The sequence below is a fragment of the Zonotrichia leucophrys genome, chromosome 15, assembly GCF_028769735.1.
Source record: "Zonotrichia leucophrys gambelii isolate GWCS_2022_RI chromosome 15, RI_Zleu_2.0, whole genome shotgun sequence".
Taxonomy (NCBI): Eukaryota; Metazoa; Chordata; class Aves; order Passeriformes; family Passerellidae; genus Zonotrichia; species Zonotrichia leucophrys.
Genome location: NC_088185.1, coordinates 3,859,814 through 3,881,612, shown reverse-complemented (window position 1 = coordinate 3,881,612; position 21,799 = coordinate 3,859,814). Strand labels below are relative to the sequence as shown.

Sequence of the window (21,799 nt, the reverse complement as noted above, 5' to 3'; positions counted from 1 at the left end):
GCGATCGTGGAGCGGGGCGGGCTGAAGATCCTGGTTCTTCCCGCCCGGTTCGGCCGGAGGTGGGGCGGAGCAGCGGGACGGGCGGCGCGGGGGCAGCCGCGGCGGCCGGCGGAGCGCGGCGGGCGGCGAGCGGAGCTGCATAAGATGGCGGCGGCGGGAGCTGAGGCGGCGGCCGAGGAGGAGAAGCGGCTGCCGGAGGGAGACCCCGAGTCGGGCGGGGACTCGGACGATGAGGGCGATTCAGACTCGTCTGGGGACGGCGAGGATGAGGAGAAGGAGAACGAGGCCGAGATCCAGCGGCTGGAGGAGCAGGTGGGCCCGGCGGGTGTGGCGGGAACGGGGATAATCCGTGTCTGCCCCGGCGGTTCGGTGCTGCCACTGTCAGGGTGTGAATTTCCCTGTCAGGGTGTGAATTTCCCTGCTCCTCGTGAGTTTCCTCAAACTCGGGGTTTTAATTGATTTAATGCCGTGAATGTTTGGTGTCTGAGATGGAAATTGACCAGTTTGGGATTGTTTTGGAAGGAGGGAAGTGCTCGTAAGCTGTTGGTGTTCATTGAGAAATCTGAGCTGGCTGCTCGCGGGTTTTTATTGCCTTTAAAAAAAAATTTTAAAATAATTTTGTGGCGGGACCGAGGGAGCAGCTGGGGCTGTGTCAGGGTTTTATTAAATCTGAGAAAACTCTGCGTTGTCTGCCTCTGTGATCACACCACGAGAACTGTGTGATTTGTTTTCTGACTTCACTCAACACGGCTTCTAAAATGGATTTATTTTTATTTTTTTAAGCTCTCCATCAATGCTTTTGATTACAACTGTCACTTGGATCTGATCAAGCTGCTCCGGCAGGAGGGAGAGCTGGTGAAGCTCCGCAGAGCTCGGCAGAAGATGAGCGAGCTCTTCCCCCTCACTGAAGGTACGGAGCCTCCTCTGCTCTCCACAGGTGCAGGATGTTTCAGCAGTGAAATAAAAATATTTAGGCCAATTTTCAGCACCCTCAGTCAGGGAATGTGATCCAGAGCTCAGCAAAGTCCTGCTAAAAATTTCATAGGCGGACAGCAAAGAAAATTCCCTCTTGGTGGAAATTGTGGGGGCTTGAAGTGGGGATTTCTGGTTTTGCTCATAGCTCGGAGGTGATGGAAATATTGCAGAGGCTGTGGGATTTTATTCTTGGAAAGGGATGGCACAGGGTGCCCAGAGCAGCTGTGGCTGCCCCTGGATCCCTGGAAATGTCCAAGGCCAGGCTGGACAGGGCTTGGAGCAGCCTGGGACAGTGGGAGGTGTCCCTGCCCATGGCAGGAGGTGGAATGGGATGATTTTCAAAGTCCTGAAGAATTCCAACTTTTCCCTTTAGTAAAAAGGTGCTTGTTTAGCACCAACTTAAGAGCTCTCTGCCCAACTATTATTTGAAATTAATTAGAATTTGTGGAGGTTAAAATTCCTCTCTTTGCCTTGCTCTCCCTCCTTTAAGTCTGTTGTTAAAAACTCACCAAGTGGACATAACTTATTATTTCTGAATATTAATGATATGTTCTAAATGTTTTCCTTCCAGAAATCTGGCTGGACTGGTTGAAGGATGAGATAAAAATGGCCTCAGAGATCTCTGAGAGAGAGAAGGTTTATGAGCTGTTTGAAAGAGCTGTCAAAGATTACATCTGTGAGTCACCCAAAAACATTCTAAAATGGGGTTTGTTGCATCCAGATTTGGCTTTGTAGGGAACTCTCTTGCTTCTGTTTGTAGTGAAGAAGTTGGGGCAAAATTTCAAATTAATTTCTGAAATTGGAATGTGAAGTGATGCAAGGGAAGGATGTGGTGTCTGGTTTCTCTATTCCTCAGGAGCTGCTGCAGGTGTAGCTTAAAATTTTGGGGACAAATCCCTGAGTTCTTTGGGGATTGGGGTAAAGAGTTGGAAAAGCAAAGCCTGAGGAAGTGGAGGGAATATGGAGGTAAATCCCTCTCAAAAGCTGTGTACAAAAAGTCACATCAGTGACATTACCTGGTGTTGCAGATCTCAGGAAAAAGGAGTGGAGGTGAAGAAGTGAGGAATTATCCTGTGGATCTGCTGGATTGTGTTTGGGGTTTGGAGGCACCTCTGGAATCCAGGGCAGTCCCAACCTGGGGGTCCCTGAATGGGATTTGGTGTTGGTGGGAATGGTGCCAGGCAGCCAGTGCTGTTCTCCCACCTCCCCTTCAGCTGCTTCAGGAGATGCTGATCAGGGAAGTTCAGGAGTTTGGAAAGAGGAGGAGGAGGAGCTGCTTTAATCTGAATTATTCCAGAGTGTGACAGCTCTGTGGTCCCAGCTCAGGAAATGGGAATTTGCTGTTCAGGCATCTTGGTGTGGTTTTAGGCAGAGATGACAGCCAGGGCCATTCCCTGTCAGCAAAACCACAGGAGTGACACCACTCAGAAGGAAACTGGGGCTGCTGCTGCTGAACCAACAGCATCAACACAATTCCCAAATATTTTAACTTTTTAGGATCAATAAAACATCGCTGCGTGTTTTTCTATTTATACGCAGCACATCAGCCATTTGGGGAAGCAGAGCTGCCTTTCCTCGTTATTATTTTTGAAAAAAATCAAATCACCTGCTTCTCCTCACCTTGTTTAGGTCCTGAAATTTGGCTGGAATATGCCCAGTATTCCATAGGGGGCATTGGGCAGGAGGGAGGCATCGAGAGGGTCCGGTCCATCTTCGAGCGGGCCCTGACGGCCGTGGGGCTGCACGTCACCAAGGGCACGGCCCTGTGGGAAGCCTACAGGGAGTTTGAGAATGCCATCCTGGAAACAGCACAGGTGAGCCCCTTCCCCTTTGCTCCCATCCCAAAGAAAGCTGTGGTGCAGCTCCTGGAGTCACCTGGAGCTGTCTCCTCCTTGTCAGGTCTCAGTTGTTTCTTCCCAGCTGTAAAAACCAGCCCTGTGCTCCAGGAAAACCATTCTGTGGATTTGGCTGATAAAGTAAAGGATTTGTGTTTCTGTAAAATCCTAAAATCATCTGGAATCCAGGAGTAAAGTTTGGCTGTGCTGCTGACTGAGATGCCAAAAACAGCTTTAAATTGAAATGTTCCACTATTAAACAATGTTCTGTGGCTGTTTCTGCGCAGAGTCAACCAAGTTTAAATTCGTAGACTGTTCAGCTTTTAACTCATTCATTATTCCACAATTTGTGGATGAGGGCATTTTATCCACAGTCTTTTGGATGAGGGCATTTTATCCACAGTCTTTTGGATGAGGGTATTTTATCCACAGACTTTTGGCTGAGGGTATTTTATCCCTGAAAAGTACAGTTTGATATCTGCAAAAGTCACCTTTCCAAGATGGCCAGAATGGGAATATTTCCTTATTTTTGATCATTTGCTATATAAGAGATGGAAGTTTAAAGATGTCCCTGCTCATGGTAGCAGTGGGAACTATTTGGTTTTAAAAGGACCTTTTCAACCCCTAACAAAGGAGTAACAGGAGGATGTTCTTTCATTCCCAAACACAATTAAGGCTGGATTGTGGGATTTACACCCCAGGGATTTACTGAAACCCTCTTTGGCAGCATGATGGGGATGTGAAATGGCACAGTCACCTGCTGCTTCCTTGTTCTCAGGTGATCATTGTGTCAGCTTTCAGTCAGGAATGCTTTTCCCATTCATCCACCTTCCAAGGGCAGCAATTCCCAAGTTTTAGCTTTCCTGACAACACTGAGATGCAGCTTGGCCCTGTGTGCCCTTCAGGGATCACATATTCACTTGGATCTCAGTTCCCTCAGCTCATAAACAATTCCCTCTCATGTCCATCAGCTGGGGCTGGAGGATGGATTGAATTTCCCTGGTTTTTTTTTGCTTGCAGCCAGCTCCTGGCAGCATTCCATCCCCGGAGCAGCAGCAGGTGCTGTGCAGCCAGCTCGAGAAGATCCACACGCTCTTCCGGCGCCAGCTGGGGATCCCTCTGCTGGGTAAGGGCTGCACTGCTGGCACAGGGATGCTCCAGGAGTCAGGATTCTCCTGGCACAGCCTCACCAAGTGCAGCTGGAGGTCTTGTGCTCCCTTGGATGAGGCAGAGATCCCTCTGGGTCAGAAATGTTCTGAGTTGTTGGAACTTGGCTCACCAAGTTGGGAGTTCGAGGTTCAAAGTTCAAGCAAGGAGCACAAAATGTGACTTAAAAATGAGGAGTTCAGCTGTGATTGCTGCATGAAACCCTTGGTAGGGAGTGTCTGGCAGCTGGATTGTTGGAATTCTGCCTTCTCTAGTTCCTGCTTTAAACTCCTTGAGTCCCTTGTCTTGCTCATGGAAAAAATTTAAGCACAGCTTTTCTGACTTCATTTCCATCTAGAAAGAATTTGGGTTCTCTTGTCTCTAAAGCCTTGGGGAAAATTTTGCCACTTTGGTTTTCTAATTCCAATTGAGCAGCTTTAATACAACTTGCCTTGAGTTTGTTATAGGACATTTTGTGAGATGAAATGTGTGAATCCTTTAAGAATGCAGCAGTGTGGCAGCAAGACCAAAAGAAAATAAAAGTTTGAATATTTGTTCCAAATAAACTATAAATATTATATAAATAAAAATAGGAATTTGTCTTAGAACTGAACATAGATTGAAATCTGAATTTTTAGTTTCATAAGTGCATTATTGATGGGATTTCATGTTTTAATAGACATGGAGGCTTCATATGCTGAATATGAGGAGTGGTCAGAGGAGCCCATTCCAGAAACAACAGTAAAGAACTACAAAAAAGCTCTGCAGCAGCTGGAGAAGTGTAAACCCTACGAGGAGGCACTGGTAATGCTGGCACTTACACCTTCCTTCAGAACTAAGAGGGAATTGCTTTGGGTGGGATTTATTTTTTTTTTCCAAATTTAGTATTTTTCTATATAGTCCCCCCCAGCTGGGGGATTTTGTCAGCAATGGGAATACTGAGAATTATATACTGGGAATACTGGAAATTATGGGGTGCATTGAGTGTGCCACACCACCCTGAGGTGCCCATGAGGAGTCTGGGTGTGTTTTTGGGTTAAGGGGTATAAATTCAGGATCTGATTGATTTCAGGCTCATTCAGAGGTGTATGAAAATCAACAGCTGCTGATACAGAGACAAATCTCTTGTGTGAAATCTTGCACAGGAGCTGCTCTGAGGAACAGCTGAACTGTTGGAGTCTTGCTTTGCTGAAGAGTTTGATGTTGTGTCTCCCTGGTTGTTTTCCAGCTGGGTGCTGAAACCCCAAAGCTGGCAGAATACCAAGCTTACATTGATTTTGAAATGAAAGCAGGTGACCCAGCTCGGATTCAGCTGATCTATGAGAGAGCTTTGGCTGAGAACTGCCTTGTCCCAGACCTCTGGGCACGCTACAACCAGTATTTGGTAAGGAAATAAACCCAGGAGAATGTTTGCAGATTTGTTTTCCTGACATTAATTTTGTTTATTTTTAATCTCAGTTGCTGCTAAACAGCCATTAAATTCTACCTCAGTCCTGTCCTTTAATCTGTAGATCTTCCAGAAAACAGATTTTTCACCTCACCTTAGGTTTCCTCCTGTTTTTAGGGATGTGTTTATTCCTCTTGTGAGCATTTCTCACTTTTCTCTGCTCTAGCTGTGTTTTCTCTGCAGAATAACAGGGTGTGGGCACTGAAGCAAGCCCAGATGTTCAGCCCCTGTTTCCAGGGGGTTTGTTAGTGCACTCTGAGCTCCAGAGGCAGGGCAGAAGGTGGCTGGATTAAGGGATCAGGGCTGACTCCCTGCAGGAGCTTATCCAGGCTCAGTTTTTCCATCATCTCTTTCTCTTCCCAGCTGGACACAGCAGGTTGCAGGTGGAACAACACCTGCACAAATGGGCTGAGTGTGCTCCTTCTTTGTATCCTTGATATTCTAGGAGCAGTTGGGAATTCACTCAGTGCCTGTATTATATTTATTTCTTTGGCAGAAAACACCTCAGTGGCCTGGTAGTTCTTTCCTGAGCATCTCCTTCCTCATGAAGATGTTTTTAGGAATACAGAATTTAAAATCCCCATCTGAGCTTTTTAAATATAAAATGGAAATGCTGGGGTTTAGGTGTTGACTCTTTTTGTCTCAGGTGGTCTCTGTGGCTGACAGGAACTTGACTTTTCCTGTGTGATTCTTTCAGGACAGGCAGCTGAAGGTGAAGGAATTGGTTTTATCCGCTCACGACCGCGCTGTCAGGAACTGCCCCTGGACTGTTGGGCTGTGGATTCGGTACCTGCTGGCCATGGAGAGGCACAGGGTTGAGCACAGCATCATTTCTGGTGAGGAGAGAACCAGAAATTGCAGTTCAGAGCTGCTCTCTGCCCCCCAAACAGGCTGGGACAAAAATGGGATTTGCAGGATCTGTTCTCAGCCTGCAGGTCCTGCAAGGGCAAAGCTGCTTTGGCTGAGCAGGCAATGAACAGCTTGGAATGAACATTCCTTAATTCAGTTGCCTTTAAATTCACTTCCTAAATCAATTTATTGTGTAGGATTAATTTTCCTGTCTTCCTAGAAACGAGGGGTGTTTGTGTAGGGATTTCTTTGTGCTATCACTGCAACTTGCTAATTTTGACAGTATATGGGAAGTAACTGTTTTTTCCCCATTTTTCTTTCAGAAATGTTTGAAAAAGCTCTGAATGCAGGTTTTATTCAAGCAACAGACTATGTAGAGATCTGGCAGGCCTACCTGGATTACCTGAGGAGAAGGGTGGATTTTACACAAGGTCTGTATGATAAGTACAGAATAAATATCTATACTATTTTCTTTGTACTTCTTGGATATTACTTTTTTAAGAAAATTACCAGCATTTTCATCTTCACAGAAATTAATGTCTGTAAAAAATAGCAATTTGGTTGCTTTGCTATTGCAAAAATGCCCTGCCTTATGTTTTTGATAATTTTTAAAATTATTGTAATGAGTTTTACTCATTATAAAATCATAAATTTAAGCAATAATAACAACGAGAAATAATAAATTTAATCTCCCCCTGCTACCTAATAAAATTGTGGGTGTTAAGGAGATGGTTTTATTGGGAAATGAAAACTAAATTATTATTTTAAGGCTGTTTTTTCTTTTTTTCCCTGCAGACTCCAGTAAGGAGCTGGAGGAGCTGCGCTCAGCGTTTGCACGGGCTGTGGAGTACTTGAAACAAGAAGTAGAAGAAAGTGAGTGAAATCATCTCAAGTAGTGTTTTCTCCTCTTCAAGTTCATTTTTATAAGATCAGTTCTCCACACAAGATTTGTCTTCAAGAATCTTGAGCGTTTCAGAAAGCTGCAGATAAAGATTTCATCTCCTTGTAGGACCTATTTAATGAACACTTTCATTTCTGAGAGCCAAGTGCAACAAACAGATGTTGTTTTTCTTCCTAGGGTTCAGTGAAAGTGGAGATCCATCCTGCACCATCATGCAGAACTGGGCAAGAGTTGAGGTGATGTTTCTCTCTGCTGTATTTAAAATTGCTGGACCTGATAAATGCATTTAAAATAAAATGTTATAACATTCCAACCATGGAATGCATTCCTTTCCCAATCCATTTCCCCTCTTCCTAAACACAAACCGAGTTCTTAGTCTGGGGAATTATTAGGTACATTAATCAAAAACAAAAGGAAGAAATTCAGAAACAGCTCTCTTAATTTATTTTATAATCACCAAAATCAAATGGATGTGGGAGCCCAGAACCAAGATTATGGAGAGGTGGGCAGGGAAGGATTGTTCAGTAGTAGGATTGTGTCAGGTGTTTATTTTGACCCCTGTAAGGCTCAGATGTGTCTTGTTGGGTCTGTCTGCAGCATCTGTGGGGTGTTTTTGGTTTGAGATTGATGATGTTGAACAAATAATCCTGAAGGATATTTTGGGTGCTCCCTTGCAGGCCCGCTTGTGCAACAACATGCAGAAAGCCAGGGAGCTCTGGGACAACATCATGACTAAAGGGAATGCCAAATATGCCAACATGTGGCTGGAATATTACAACCTGGAAAGGTAATAATTCATTTTTTAGCTTTCTCATCTGTGGGAGAAACCAGTTTAGAACAAATGTTACAAAACACCTTTGAGCTTCTTGGGGCAGCTCTGCTGTGGCTCCCAGGAGTGTGGGGAAGGAGGGGAATGTTGGCATGGCTGGAATTGTGGAATTGTGTGGTTTGTCCCCTCCTGCAGGGCCCATGGGGACACCCAGCACTGCAGGAAGGCTCTGCACAGGGCAGTGCAGTGCACCAGCGACTACCCCGAGCACGTCTGCGAGGTGCTGCTCACCCTGGAGAGGATAGAAGGTACCTGGGCACTGCCGGGGGGTAATTCATTAACAGAAGGTAATTAATTACTGCATCTTAGGCAGAGGTGGCACACAGGCTTTTGATCCTGTGTTTTGTGCTCTGCTGAAGTCTCACTTTTCACTGCTGTCAAATCCACAGACAGCTCTTTTCTTCCTTGCTTTTCTGAAATCACTGGATTTTTCCATGCCTTTTTGGAGTCTTGCATTATTAATGAGAGGTTTCTGCTCTGTGTGGCTCTTGGGTTTTTTTTTTCCCCTACCTTGCAGGCTAGTTGTTATAATTAGAATTTTCATGTGGCATGTTAAGTATGAACAGCAAGTGCCATGAACTCAGTGACTCTTATTTTTCCAGAATTGTATCTTTGAATTATGAGGAAGCTTAAATAAAAGGCTTTTAAAATTTTATTTTAATTTTATCCTTTAGGAACACTGGAGGACTGGGATGCAGCTGTTCAGAAAACTGAGAACAGATTGGCTCGAGTGAATGAACAAAGAGCAAAGGTCAGAACTTTCTGTGAGCTACCAAAGCATTTTATACCCCTAAATTAAATCCATGCCACTCTGAATGCCACATTTTTAATGTGGCTTCTCCCCAGATGAGCCTGACATGCCTTCAAGCCCTAGAACTATTGATTTTTACTTTAAAACTATGATTAACAACCTCTTGCTGCTTTTTATCTTTGTCCTTTTGCCTCTTGGCTGGCCACAGAGTGATGTGCCCTGCAGGAAAGCTGTGAGAGCAAAGAATTGGGATGAGATTTAAATGATGTCCCTGTTGGTGCTGGGGATGGGAGAAAACCCTCTGGGCTCAGTGCTCTGGAAAATGCTCTGCAATCTGCAGCCAGTGGGAGAAAAAAAGAAATAAATCTTGTGTGTTTTAGGCTGCTGAGAAAGAAGCTGCTCTGGCAAAGCAGGAGGAGGAGAGAGCTGAGCAGAGAAAGCAAGCAAGGGCAGAGAAGAAAGCTTCCAAAAAAGCCAAAAAAACCAGAATTGGAGACAAGCGCAAAGCAGACGAGGATGATGAGGGTGAATGGGGACAAGAAGAAGGTAAAAATAAAATTAAATTGAAACTTCAGGGCTCTGGCAACAGGGTTATTGGTTGTTTTGTGGTAGAGGGAGCTGAGGAATTGCCAGCATTGGTGTCTTTCCAGGGCTGCTTTCTCCTGGGTAGTGTTCACTGTGGGAGTGAAATGCAAACAAGGCTAAATGGTTTCATACCAAGAGAAAAACAGGTTTATAAGAACTTCCAGAGTTTTCTTGGGGTTTCTTATTTTGGATATTGTGATTTTTGGTTTTTTGCTTCCTTAATTTTCCTTTCAAGTAATTTTTCTGACTCATCCTATGATACTGAGCCATGTGTCTAAATTGGGTTATTCAGAATTGTAGCAGCTTCTTGGAGGTGGGAACAGAACACTTTAATAGGTTGTTTCCCCTGGGATTTTTGTGAGCTTTTAGATTTCTTTTTTTTTTTTTTTTAAAATAAAGAACCATTAGACAAAGAAAGGAACATGAATCAGCGACTGTCAGTTATGACTGGCTGAAAAAAAGGAACAAATATTCCAGTCGCTTTCATCTAAAGCTATCTTGGTGAAATAATCTGTTGTTATTTGTTCTTTAAAACCTGAGGGAATTTTTTTGTGGTGTTTTTAAGACCTGTATTTGTGCTTCCATGTGCCATTTCCAAGCTCCACAGTGGGAATGGGGGGCAGAGGAGTTTCAGTGGGGAAGGAAATGGGGGAGTGGGGGGAAAGGAGGATAGAGTGAGGTGTTCCTGTAGTTAAATTTTGTAAAAACGGTTTTTCAGGTCATAAATCTCAGAGAGAGGCCAAGTAGGAATTTATGATAAAATTTGTTTTATTTTTAGGGTTGTGTTTGCTTTGGGGGGGGGTTTGGCAGTTGTGTCTTAACTCCTTATTATGGGATGTTAGGGTTGGTTGTAGTGGCTGTTGCAGGGTGTGGTTGGGGGGTTTCTTTTGTGTCTTTGGTGCTTGGTGTGGTTTATTTAGGGGGATGTTGGCAGTGTTTGTGTCTTTGGTGCTTGGTGTGGTTTATTTAGGGGATGTTGGCAGTGTTTGTGTCTTGCTTGTTGTGGTTTATTTAGGGGGATGTTGGCAGTGTTTGTGTCTTTGGTGCTTGGTGTGGTTTATTTAGGGGGATGTTGGCAGTGTTTGTGTCTTTGGTGCTTGGTGTGGTTTATTTGGGGGGACGTTGGCAGTGTTTGTGTCTTGCTTGTTGTGGTTTATTTAGGGGGATGTTGGCAGTGTTTGTGTCTTTGGTGCTTGTTGTGGTTTATTTAGGGGGATGTTGGCAGTGTTTGTGTCTTTGGTGCTTGGTGTGGTTTATTTAGGGGGATGTTGGCAGTGTTTGTGTCTTTGGTGCTTGGTGTGGTTTATTTAGGGGGATGTTGGCAGTGTTTGTGTCTTTGGTGCTTGGTGTGGTTTATTTGGGGGATGTTGGCAGTGTGCTTGTTATGTTTTATTTAGGGGGGTGTTGGCAGTGTTTGTCTTTGGTGCTTATGTTTTTTTAAGGGGGATGTTGGCAGTGTTTGTGTCTTTGGTGCTTGGTGTGGTTTATTTAGGGGGATGTTGGCAGTGTTTGTGTCTTTGGTGCTTGGTGTGGTTTATTTAGGGGGATGTTGGCAGTGTTTGTTTATTCAGTGTTGTTGGTGGTGAATCCTTATCCTGAGCCTTGGGCTAGCTGGGGGGTTGTTGTTGGTTATGGCCTTGGGATTTTCTCACAAGGGATTTTCCAACAATTCCATCAATCAGAGCTGCCCAGCAAGAGGCACAGGGCAGAGGGGGATGGAGTGCTCCCTGAAGAGGACATGGAAGTGGAGCCTGGGCTCTTTGGGAGGAGCGAGAAGCCCGATGGCCCCGCAGCCCCCAAGGAAAAGGCGTCCACCAGCCGCAAGGACATCCCCAAAGTGTTCCACGACAGCAGCAAGGACAAAGTCACCGTGTTTGTCAGCAACCTCTCCTACACCATGGCAGAGCCCGAATCCAAGCTGAGGGAGCTCTTTGGGAGCTGTGGGGAGGTCGTGGAGGTCCGAGCAGTGTTCAACAACAAGGGCACCTTCCGGGGCTATTGCTATGTGCAGTTCGGGGAGGAGGAGGCGGCTCGGCAGGCCCTGGCCTTGGACCGCACGGCCGTGGAGGGCAGGCCCATGTTTGTGTCCCCTTGTGTTGACAAGAACAAGAATCCTGACTTCAAGGTAAAAGTTTTGGTGGTTCCTGTTGGACAGTGGATGTGGGGAAGGGAGTTGGTGGAATCCGTTGTGTCAAATCAATTAATGTTGTACTTTAAACTCTTTTGAAGACTTTCTGCATCTTGTTACTCTGCCAGACACCAGGATTGTCATAATTTACTCAAGATTTGCAGAAATCTGCTGATCTGAGCAGTTTCATAGTGGGACCTACCCAGGTTCAACCTCTGAAGAGCTTTCTTGGTCAGCATTTGTTACCCAATCCCCTGGCTGGGGATGTTCTGTACCAGAACTCAGTTGTGTAATCAGGAGATTTCTGCATTCTGGAGTTCCTGCACAGAAAAATTCAATGTTCCCATAGTGATAACTGAGTAAGAAGGCAATATTATAAATATATTATTATAGGAATTGGGCTCTGATCCTTCTGGATCCCTTCCAGCTCAGGATATTGTATGATCTCAGTGTCTTTCCTCTTTGGGAAGGGGTTTAGTAGCATTTAGTTGCAAGTCCTTGGTGTTTATCTGCAAATATCTTCTAAAACACCACTCATGGCTTTGAGGCAGTTTTGGATCCCACAAACAGGAATTACTTTTGGGGTGTGGAATTGAAATCCTTGAAATTTCTGGCTGTTTTGTGAACCAGCATCATTTTTTTGTTCCTGCAGGTGTTCAGGTACAGCACTACCCTGGAGAAACATAAACTCTTTATATCTGGTTTGCCCTTTTCCTGCACTAAGGAGGAGCTGGAGGAGGTGTGTAAAGCCCATGGCAATGTGAAGGACATTCGACTGGTCACCAACAGAGCTGGCAAACCCAAGGTAGGCATCCTTAACACACTCCTGGATTTAAGCAATCCTTCAAAAAGAAGCTTGTCATGGAGTCTGGAGACAAAATTTGGGTTTGTTAAGTTGCCAGTGTGGTGTTGTATTAATACTTGTGGAAGAGCTTGGATTTATACAGCCCAGTGTGCCTTTGTGCAGAAAACCAAAAGGAATTTTTCCAAAATACTTCTTAAATTGCCTAAGAAAAATGGGATGGAGGAGGAAATGTTTACAGCACTTTCAGTATAGTAAAAACAGGCAACTCAGTAAAAGATTAGTTTTTAAATAACTGGCTAAATGGGCTTTACCTGGTGCAACCAATTCCCATCCTCCTTTCTTCAATTTCCTGAGGCTTTTGTTCCTAACATCTGCTGCAGGAAGGGATTTGCCAGTGACAAATGATCTCCCTCTCTGACAAGGCTCATTATTTCCATCCCTGAATAAATGACTCCTTGTTAAATAAGGGATTCTGAACCAGCTGCTGCTCTGCCAAAATTCTACCTGACACCTGGGCTGTGTCTGTGTGGTGGGGCCTGTCCACAGGGACATCCTGGGAATGGTGTTCATGGATTTAAATTGAATTTTCTTGCCCTCAGGTGAAGTTCCTGTTGTGTGCACACCTTGTAATGAGTGCTCTTGGGAACCCCAGCTCTTGTTCTGAGCTTAGTTTGAGCAGGGATTGTGTGTAGACCACAAATAAATGTATTTTGGGAAAGTTATGTAAAACCTGTGAAACTGGATAATCCAAAAAATGCAGCTTAAGGCTTTGAATGTCATTTAAAAATGTAACAGCAGGGAGAGGTGATGCCCTTCTTTGGGCAAGCCTGCTGTGGTACTTCATTGTATTTTATAGCATTTTTAGAGTGGTTCTTTCCTTTTTTAATACTTTTTCTATACACGAGGGCATCAGGAGTGAGAGACAAGAAATTCAGGTCGTGAGGAGAATGATGGTTGGGAGTGATGAACTTTGGGACCGAGCCACGTTGAGTTTCCTTCATTTACAAATTCCTCATCAGCTGTTACAGAAACACTAAACCCTCATGTTGGTTCTTTCTTTCCTTAATTTAGGGCCTGGCTTATGTGGAATATGAGAATGAAGCCCAGGCCTCTCAGGCTGTGCTCAAGATGGATGGGCTGACCGTGAAGGACCACGTCATCAAGGTGATGATCAGCAACCCCCCTCTGCGGAAGCTTCCGGAACGGCCCGAGCCCAGCAAGGCCTCCCTGGCGCTGCCACGGCAGATCTATGGAGCGTGAGTCAGGGAGGGAAATACTGCCAAAGGAAAGGAAATGCTGTGGTTCTTTATGTGCTGAAGTTGAGGAATCTTAGCTGGAATATGGGGGTTAGAAAAAGGAGGAGAGGGATTTTTTTATATGGGCAAGGGAGAAGGGGTTCCTGCAAGAGGGCAGGGTCAGGTGAGAGATTGAGAAGGAATCCCTGTGAGGGTGAGGGGATCCTGGCATAGGTTGCCCAGAGAAGCTGTGGCTGCCCCTGGATCCCTGGAAGTGTCCAGGGCTGGGTTGGATTGGTCTGGAGCAGCTTGGATAGTGGAAGGTGTCCCTGTCCATGGCAAGGGTGGGACTGGGTGGTCTTCAAGGCCTTTTCCAACCCAAATCAGTGTAGGACTCTGTGAATCTGAAAGAGCATTTAAAAGGTACTGCACTATTAAAAAAATGGGTTGTTGGATTGATGAGGAAAAGATTTTTCCTCTTTACCCACAGAAACAGCTCTGTAGCAACAAGAGGATGAGGCACTGGCCATCCCCTTGGATCTGATGTTGGCACCAATCCCTGATAACCTCTCCCTTGGAGAAGCAGCCATTGTTCCCAGTGAGCATTAAGGCTGCTCCTTCATCTTTTCAGTGTTCCTGTATGGGATGAGCCCCTGTGGATAAACAGATCTTCAGCCCTGGGGACTGTGGGCAGTTGTTGTCTGCCAGAACTCAGGGATGCTTCAAAGACACCCATGGAAAGCTCTATCCCTGAAACAAATGACAGGGATGACACTGAAGTGTGCATTCCTCATAGCAAACAAGTCCTTGTTGTTCCCCCAAGCTCAAAGAGGTTTTTTAATGGGGATTTTTTCCCTTGCAGGCGAGGGAAGGGAAGGACACAGCTCTCCATGATGCCCCGGGCGCTGCAGCGTCAGAGCAACCCCGTGGCCAAGGCTGAGAATGGGATGGTCCAGAACTCACCAGCAGCGTCCTCTGAGCCCCCTGCAGAGCCTAAAAAGATGTCCAATGCTGATTTTGCCAAGATGCTCCTGAAGAAGTGAGCGAGGAGTTGTGCACTCAGCGGGTCTGGTCCAATGTGAAATGCCTTTCTGGAAGCCATGTTGTGTCCTTAAGCTTTGCAAGGAGAGAATGCCCGTCCCAATCCTGTGTAAATACTGGACTGCTGCATTCCTCGGGATCAGTGGAGGATGGCACAAATCCAGGTGGTGGTTTTTTGGTTTTTTTGTTGTTTTTTTTTTTTCCTCTAAGAGCAAAGAGTTACACTTTTGTTCTGTTGAAACGGCGTTAATGTGATCCCTCATATTGAGGGTAACGAGGGGGGAAAGATTTCCTGCACAGCTCGGATGCCACATGGAGTTTTTTGGAGTACTTTCCAACAATTTTCTCTTTCATTAACGAATGAGATGCCATGGGAGGCCCTCAGCAAGCTCCACTGGTCAGCTCAGATTGGGATTGCAGACATTCTCTCTGCCAACAGCCCCATTCTTCACCCAAACCCACGCACGCAGGGACTGTCATCTCCTTCCATGCAGAATCCAACAGCAGATGCTCCAACTTCACCACAATGGCCTCTTTTAGTATTGGGAGAGTTTCTATACATATGTGTGTATATGTAGATACACAGATATACATATATATGTATCCAGTTCCTGTTCTGTTCCAGTTGCCCTGTTTTTTATATGGTGTATTTGTAAAGGACATTGAGATGATTCTTTTTAAGTGTCAGGAGCTGATCCTTAGGTGGTAATTTCTGTTTCCCATGAAGCTGGACGTGCTGTTGCTGAGGACCAGGTTTTTTGGTTGTTTTTTTTTTTTGGTTGTTTTACCTAGCTAGCTCATGTCTTTTTGCAGGTGGTTTCTGTATGGTTTTGTACAACTGTGAAGTGCAAGCTGACGTTTCTCGGTTTATTAAACTCAAGTTCTCAAAGGTTTTCTATAAATACTGTTGCTTTTGTTGAAATGTGGGTGTTGGAGCTGCACTTCTCCTCTGGCAGGTGGGTGACAGTGATGTACCTCACCTCTCAGGTGTGCTCAGTGTCCCTCAGGCCTTGAAGCTGCTCATTCCTTCTCTGAATATCCTGAAATCACCTCAGACTTTCCAACAGTGGTGTGACTTTGGCTAGAAACATCCCTGCTTGTCAAATACCCTGGAAGTCACCCCCCCAGAGGGGTGGGTGTGAGGGGGGACCCCAGTGCTGAGTTCACTTGGACCACACTGCTGCAAATAAACACTATTTTCTGTGCTGATTTCACTTGGCTTTACTTTGAAATGATGATTTTCATGCTGTCACATGGCTGAGGGAACCAGGATCCCTCCCATGGCTTCTCCTCCTCCACAACCACTTAGTTGACTGCAGCCAAGTGTGCTCTGACAACAGCCTCTTCCAAACCAAGGCTTTCATATTAAAATAGTTTATTAATCTGTTACTAAAATAACATTTTTCCCTCCCCACAGAGCTCTAAAGTGCATTATTTATACTCAGGTTGCACTACAAAAATAACATGCTTTGTAAAGACAGGACACCTTTCCTCCTGTGTTGTCTGCTTTCCCTGGCAGCAGTGCTCAGAGAGTCTCATCCTGGTTTCTGCTCCTCTAAAACATGTCCTAAGCTCCCTGTCAGGTAAGAGAGAGTTAAAAGGGAAGAAAACGAAGCCTAGGACAACCTGGCAGCTTTTGTCAAGGGGTTAAATGCTCTACACTGGGATTTTAAATGGAAGTTTTGTGAGCTTGGAGGTGGTGGGGTCAATGATGCTGTTACAGACCTGGCAGGTTTGGGGTGGGGAGATCTGTGGGTACTTTTACCTTAAAAACCAAGGAAAAGGGGATTCTTTGAACTGCTCAGCAGCTCCAGGCACTGCACTGCCCCTGCAGCACACAGAGGCCTCGAGTGATTCTTGACACATTTACCAGAGTAATGACGTGACCAGTGATTAACTGTGGAAGTTCCCTTACCTAGACCAAAGAAATGGAAGTTTTTGGCAGGCTTCCTGTACACATTCTTCCCAAATTGGCACAACTGGTGTCTCCTGGCTCTGCCTGATGACCTTTTCTGCCCACAGTTCTGCAGACAAGCTCCTTCCAACCCCTCCACTGAAATGTCTAAGGACAGTTGTGCTTTCCCTGGGCTCCTCTTGGCTGAGATTTTCTGAGCCCTCCCTCAAGTAAGTCAGAGCTTTTCTCCTCTTGTTCCCCTCCTGTCACCTGGACCAAACACTTCCCACTTGTACAAAACTCACCCCAGGAAAGGCAGCTGAAAGTAAACATGCAAAGTGCCACAGGAACAGAGCTGGGAGGGGAGAGATGCCTTTGGGCTGGAGTTCAGCCTCCTTCCTGCTCAGCACCTGTGTGCCTGACACCAGAGTGTCTGGGGCACACAGCTGGGAGAGGGCTGTTCCTTCAGGGATGTGTTTTGGAGCTACAGGGAAGAGGCCACACAGAACCAACTCAGTTTAGACTTTGCTGAGGTCAGACAGTAGAGCTGGCTGCTTGGGTGAAGGGTTGTGATTGAAGCAGCTCCTCAAAGCTTAGTTCTAAGGAGAAATTCAATTTCAGTTCATCTTTTTGAGCCCTCTGACATCTCTCCCCACCTCCTTCCAGTGCACGGCCACCATCCCCCAGCTCCATTTGGCATCATGTATATAAATAAATTATATTAATTTAATCAAATTTAAATAAAACACTCAAGTGCCACCTCCCATCCAGTCATTTCCCAGCAGGAACAGCTTGGAGTTCTGTTGAACTTGCCCCAAACCCTCAAGTCTTGACGGGGATGGTTTGTTTGGAGCCAGCCTCGGGCAGGCCCACGGAGTACTCGGTGGTGGCGATGAGCAGCATGTCCAGCGTGGTCTCGGCGCACTTGGCGATGAAGCGGATGAAGGGGCGCACGTCGCCCTCGTTGGCCACCTCCAGCACGTGGTAATACTCGGCGCGCTGCTCCTTGCGGATGGTGATGGGCGGGTAGCCCGCCTGCATCAGGATCAGGTTCATCAGCAGCCGCGACGTGCGGCCGTTGCCGTCCACGAAGGGGTGGATGTAAACCAGCTTGTAGTGCGCCAGCGCCGCGAACTCCACGGGGTGCAGGCTGCTGGCGTCCTCCGAGTTCAGCCACTGCACGAACTCCTCCATCTGCTTCTCCACGTCCTGCGGGTGCGGCGGGATGTGGTGGCCCACGAAGACCTGCGTGGCGCGGAAGCGCCCGGCCTCCACGGGGTCGGCGTAGCCCAGCACGCGCCGGTGGATGTCCAGGATGTCCCTGCTGGTGACGGAGCCGATGCGCGACACCAGCGTGGTGTTGACGAACTTGAGGGCGGCGTGCATGCCCAGCACCTCGTTCTGCTCCGCCAGGCTCTTCCCGGGAACGGCGTACCTGTGGCACAGACGGGTTCCATGAAAAATACTTCTGTAAAGAGGTTTTTGTTCTTCTGAGAAGCTGAGAGGATGTGGGCATTTGCAAGCAGCCCCAACACGGGAAGAGATGAGAATCTTGACTCCATGTTTCAGAAGGCTGATTTATTATTTTATTATTATTTTATATGATATTATTTCTTTTATTGATTACATCATTATATTATATATTTAATTATTTACATAATATCATATTATTATAACATTACATTATTTAATTATTTATATTATTTCATATTATATATTTATATATAATATAATTCTAGAAATTAATTATTCTATAATTCCATAGAATTATTATATAATTCTATAAATTATATAATACTGTACTATACGATACTATAATATAATATATATATTGTAAACATAACATTATAATATATTATTTATATATATTGATATAATTATATATAAATATATCATAATTATAATATTAATATTATACTATATTAAATAGAATATTGCATAATATTATATTTATTGCATTATCTAAATATATAATATTTCATATTATTTTATATTATATATTAATTATATTATTATATTATTTCTTTTATTATGTATATATATATATATATAAAATATATATTGTATTAAAACTATACTAAAAGAATAGAAGAAAGGATTTCATCAGAAGGCTAGCAAAGAAAAGGAATGATAACAAAATCTCGTGACTTTCAGAGAGTCTGAGACAGCTGACTGTGATTGGCCATTAATTAAAAACAACCACATGAGACCAGTCACAGATGTACCTGTTGCATTCCACAGCAGCAGATAATTATTTTTCAGATAAGGATTTTTCTCCTGAGAAGCTGAGAAGCCTCAGAGGAAAAGAAAATAATTATCTGTTGCTGTGGGATGCAACAGGTGCATCTTTGATTGGTCTCCTGTGGTTGTTTTTAATTAATGGCCAATCACAGTCTGGCTGTCTCGGACTCTGGTCAGTCACGAGATTTTTTTATCATTGCATTTTCCTTTCTATTCCTTACAAGCCTTCCGCTGAAATCCTTTCTCTTTTCTTTTATTATAGTTTTAATATATAATTTTCTTGTAATATATAGATCACAAAATAACAAATCAGCCTTCTGAAACATGAAGTCAAGATTCCCTTCCCTTTTCCTGGGACCCCTGCAAACCCCGCCACGTACCTGGTCTCGATGATGTGCCGGATCTCGGACAGCGTCAGCGTGTTCCCCTCGATGGCCACCGTGTGGTAGATGTGGTGGTAGTAGGATTCCTCCATCACCCTGCGCAGGGCAGAATTCCCCTTGGGAATGGCCATCACCTTCTTGACCTTGCTGTCGATGATGCTGAAATACCTCTGGTCGATCTCCTCCACCAAGGGCAGCGTCCGGCCGCGGTTGCTCAGAGCCTTCTCGTTGTGGGGGGAGATGGTCAGAGCTTTGGAGTACAGGTAATCGGCCTGCAGGATGTCCTTGTCCTCCTCTGAAAAGATCCCAAACTCGTTGAGGGCATCCACGTAATCCGGGTCCATTTTGAGGGCGTACAGGAAGAGTTTGTGAGCCTTCTCCCGCTTCCCTTGGCGCTTCATCTCCAGGGCTTGATTCAGAGCTGCTCTGGCTTCCAGCTTCACCTCTGGAATGAAATGGTAAAACAAATAACAGATAAAGGGCGGTGAGTTTTACTGGAAACCTCTGGAAATCTGGATTCCACCATCCTTGTGCCTCCCTTCCCACTCAGGATGTTCTATGAATGTTCACTGATATAAAAATTGAACAAGAACTGGAACAGAATTTGTGTTCCAGAGGTTTATGCCACGTTTCCAGGCTGAGTATGAGGCACCAGAGCCATTCCTGGCAGCAAGTGTGGGAAGGGCAGGACCTGTGGGCAGCAGGCTCAAGGTGGCCACCAAACTGCTTCATGTGGGAGGAAACTGTTTTAACAGCGTTTTCTTGGCATTCTTTTAGGTGAAATTATAATGTTAACGTTATTATCTTGGCTGCCAACAGCACTTCTGTTTTTCCACTCAACTATCCAACGTTTTCCCAGCAGTAAGAGCTTTAATGCAAACACAGATACAGTGCTGGAATCGGAATAATTCCTTTAAGTGTTTTCCAAATTACTGTCCTGGCTGATACTGGCCATGGCTACAGCCTGACATTGCCTGAAAGGCTGTTCTGTGCCAGGATTTTGGGATTAATACTGTGTAGCCCAGATTTCTGTGCATTAAACCACCTCTCTGTGTTCCAGTTGCCTCCACAGATGCCAGCACAGGGCCCTGGAATGCAGTCAAGGAGCTGGTGAGGGCCTGCCTGACCTCGGGGGCATTTACAGCCAGTGTTAATTGCAGTTAATTGCAGTTTGTTACCATCAGGGTACAGTGTCACTGCCATCAGGGTACAGGACATGGTCAGGAAGGGGGTGAAGATCTCTGGGTTGGTGTCAGGGTTGGAAGGGCCCTCTGGAAATCACTCCAAGGCAGGGTCATCTGAAGGTGTCCAGGTGGGTTTGCAATGTCTCCATGAAGGGAGAGTCCACCACTCCATGGGCAGCTGTCCCTCGTGGAAAGAGGCTGCTCCTCATGTTGTGTTTTAATTTAGTGCTCCTTGTCATCACTGAACAGAGCCTGGCACCATCCTCTGGAGATGTTTGTATGGATTGCTGAGATTCCCTCCTCCAGACTGACCAGGCCCCGCAGTCTCCCCTCATCACAAAGATTCTCCAGACCCCAAATCACCTCTGTTCCCTCTGCTGGACCTTCTCCAGCACCTCCTTAACCCGAGGAACTCAGCCATGCTCACCTGGGGATGCTTTTCCCTTGAGCACCAGCAGCTCCAGCCCGCGGGAGGTGACGCTCAGCTCGGTGCTCTGTCCCATGATCCTGCTGATCCCCGAGGAGGAGCCCAGCCTGTTCCTCAGCAGCGACAGGCCCTTGAGCACAGCCTGGCACTGGTTGTCCAGCGGCAGCAGCAGCATCACCAGGGAGCTCAGCAGCAGCACCAGCACGGCCGCCCAGCGCACACGGAGCCACAGGGACACCCACTGCAGCTCGGGGTCGGTCGCCATCGCCACGAGGTTCATCCTGAGTCCAGCACCGGCACCTGGGGCATCTCCCCTGCCGCTGCTCCCACCTGGGAATGCACAGCTTCAGCCAGAGCTCTGTGTGGGGTAAGAGTGGGTCTGGGTGATGCGCTCTGTGTTTGTCACAGCTGTCCCTGCCACCCCCTTCCCTGCCACCCCCAGCCCCATATGGGATCCGCTCTCACATCACTCCCATGGATGCCCGGGAGCAGCGTGGGCACAAGGCTCTGCCAGCCGCTTCCGTGGGCATCACGGAGATTTTCCCGTCCCTTCCCCACCCTCCTCCAGGCTTGTGCCCCCCGCCAAACCAAGGGTCCCTGCAATCCCTCCCCATGCTCCGCTTCTCCCGCAGCCACCGCTCCTTCCTCGAGCCCGAACCGGCCGGAATCCCCCCCAGCCCCCCGACTCCTCTCTGCCCGGTGCACCCCGGTCTTTCCCCCCGATCCCCTCTGCCCAAGACCCTCCGGTGCTGTCCCGGCCCCTGCCCGGTGTCCCCCCGGTCCCCCCTCACCTTTGCCGCCTCCCGGAGCCGCCCGCTGCCGGCTCCCGCAGCCCCGCCCCTGGCTCCGCCCCCGCGTGCTACCATTGGCTGATCCGCCCCCAAGCTCCTCTCCCATTGGCTGCAGCAGCGGACGCGTCTCTCGCGCTCCTCCCCTCCGCTTCCTGCACCGGCTTCCGGGTAGCGCCGCGCCCCGGGCGCGAGAGAGGCTCGTGGAGGGTGGGGATTGGTGAGCACGCACGTCAATCACGCGGCGTGTAGCCAATGAGAAGTGAGAATGAGGAGTGGGCGGGCGCGGTTGCCATATAAGGGCATGGCGTGCTGTTGCTAGGCGATGGCAGCGCGGCGGGGCTCACAAAGGGTT

At 46.6% G+C, this 21,799-nt stretch overlaps 2 protein-coding genes across 3 annotated transcripts; one reads left to right on the top strand and one right to left on the bottom strand.

The window, feature by feature from the left end:
- Positions 1-96: 96 nt before the first annotated feature.
- SART3 (spliceosome associated factor 3, U4/U6 recycling protein) lies at positions 97-15,741 on the top strand. Its single transcript, XM_064727324.1, has 19 exons — positions 97-312; positions 784-910; positions 1,547-1,651; positions 2,605-2,789; positions 3,831-3,936; positions 4,636-4,760; positions 5,185-5,340; positions 6,101-6,239; positions 6,576-6,683; positions 7,048-7,125; positions 7,331-7,389; positions 7,831-7,940; positions 8,118-8,230; positions 8,657-8,733; positions 9,114-9,279; positions 11,001-11,443; positions 12,099-12,251; positions 13,323-13,507; positions 14,349-15,741. The coding sequence occupies exons 1-19, from the start codon at positions 145-147 to the stop codon at positions 14,527-14,529; spliced, it is 2,784 nt and encodes a 927-aa protein (XP_064583394.1). The 5' UTR covers positions 97-144; the 3' UTR covers positions 14,530-15,741.
- A 68-nt stretch (positions 15,742-15,809) lies between these two features.
- On the bottom strand, positions 15,810-21,507 carry FICD (FIC domain protein adenylyltransferase). Of its 2 annotated transcripts, none has more exons than XM_064727326.1 (4): positions 21,448-21,507; positions 20,657-21,014; positions 19,043-19,490; positions 15,810-17,856 (listed from the first exon to the last, which is right to left on the bottom strand). In XM_064727326.1, the coding sequence occupies exons 2-4, from the start codon at positions 20,934-20,936 to the stop codon at positions 17,244-17,246; spliced, it is 1,341 nt and encodes a 446-aa protein (XP_064583396.1). In that variant the 5' UTR covers positions 20,937-21,014; positions 21,448-21,507; the 3' UTR covers positions 15,810-17,243. The 2 variants fall into 2 exon arrangements, with proteins under 2 accessions (XP_064583396.1, XP_064583397.1); XM_064727327.1 differs by having other exon boundaries at positions 20,657-20,986; positions 21,448-21,480.
- Between the last annotated feature and the right edge of the window lie 292 nt (positions 21,508-21,799).

Bases quoted from the DNA above. Each gene is read 5' to 3' on its own strand.
- SART3 (XM_064727324.1), top strand. From the start codon at position 145: ATGGCGGCGGCGGGAGCTGAGGCGGCGGCCGAGGAGGAGAAGCGGCTG. The intron at 8,231-8,656 runs GTACCTGGGCAC...TTTATCCTTTAG, and splicing joins CACCCTGGAGAGGATAGAAG to GAACACTGGAGGACTGGGAT. The intron at 8,734-9,113 runs GTCAGAACTTTC...TGTGTGTTTTAG, and splicing joins TGAATGAACAAAGAGCAAAG to GCTGCTGAGAAAGAAGCTGC.
- FICD (XM_064727326.1), bottom strand. From the start codon at position 20,936: ATGAACCTCGTGGCGATGGCGACCGACCCCGAGCTGCAGTGGGTGTCC. The intron at 19,491-20,656 runs GTGAGCATGGCT...ATTTCATTCCAG, and splicing joins CAAGGGAAAAGCATCCCCAG to AGGTGAAGCTGGAAGCCAGA. The intron at 17,857-19,042 runs GTACGTGGCGGG...TCTGTGCCACAG, and splicing joins CGGCACATCATCGAGACCAG to GTACGCCGTTCCCGGGAAGA.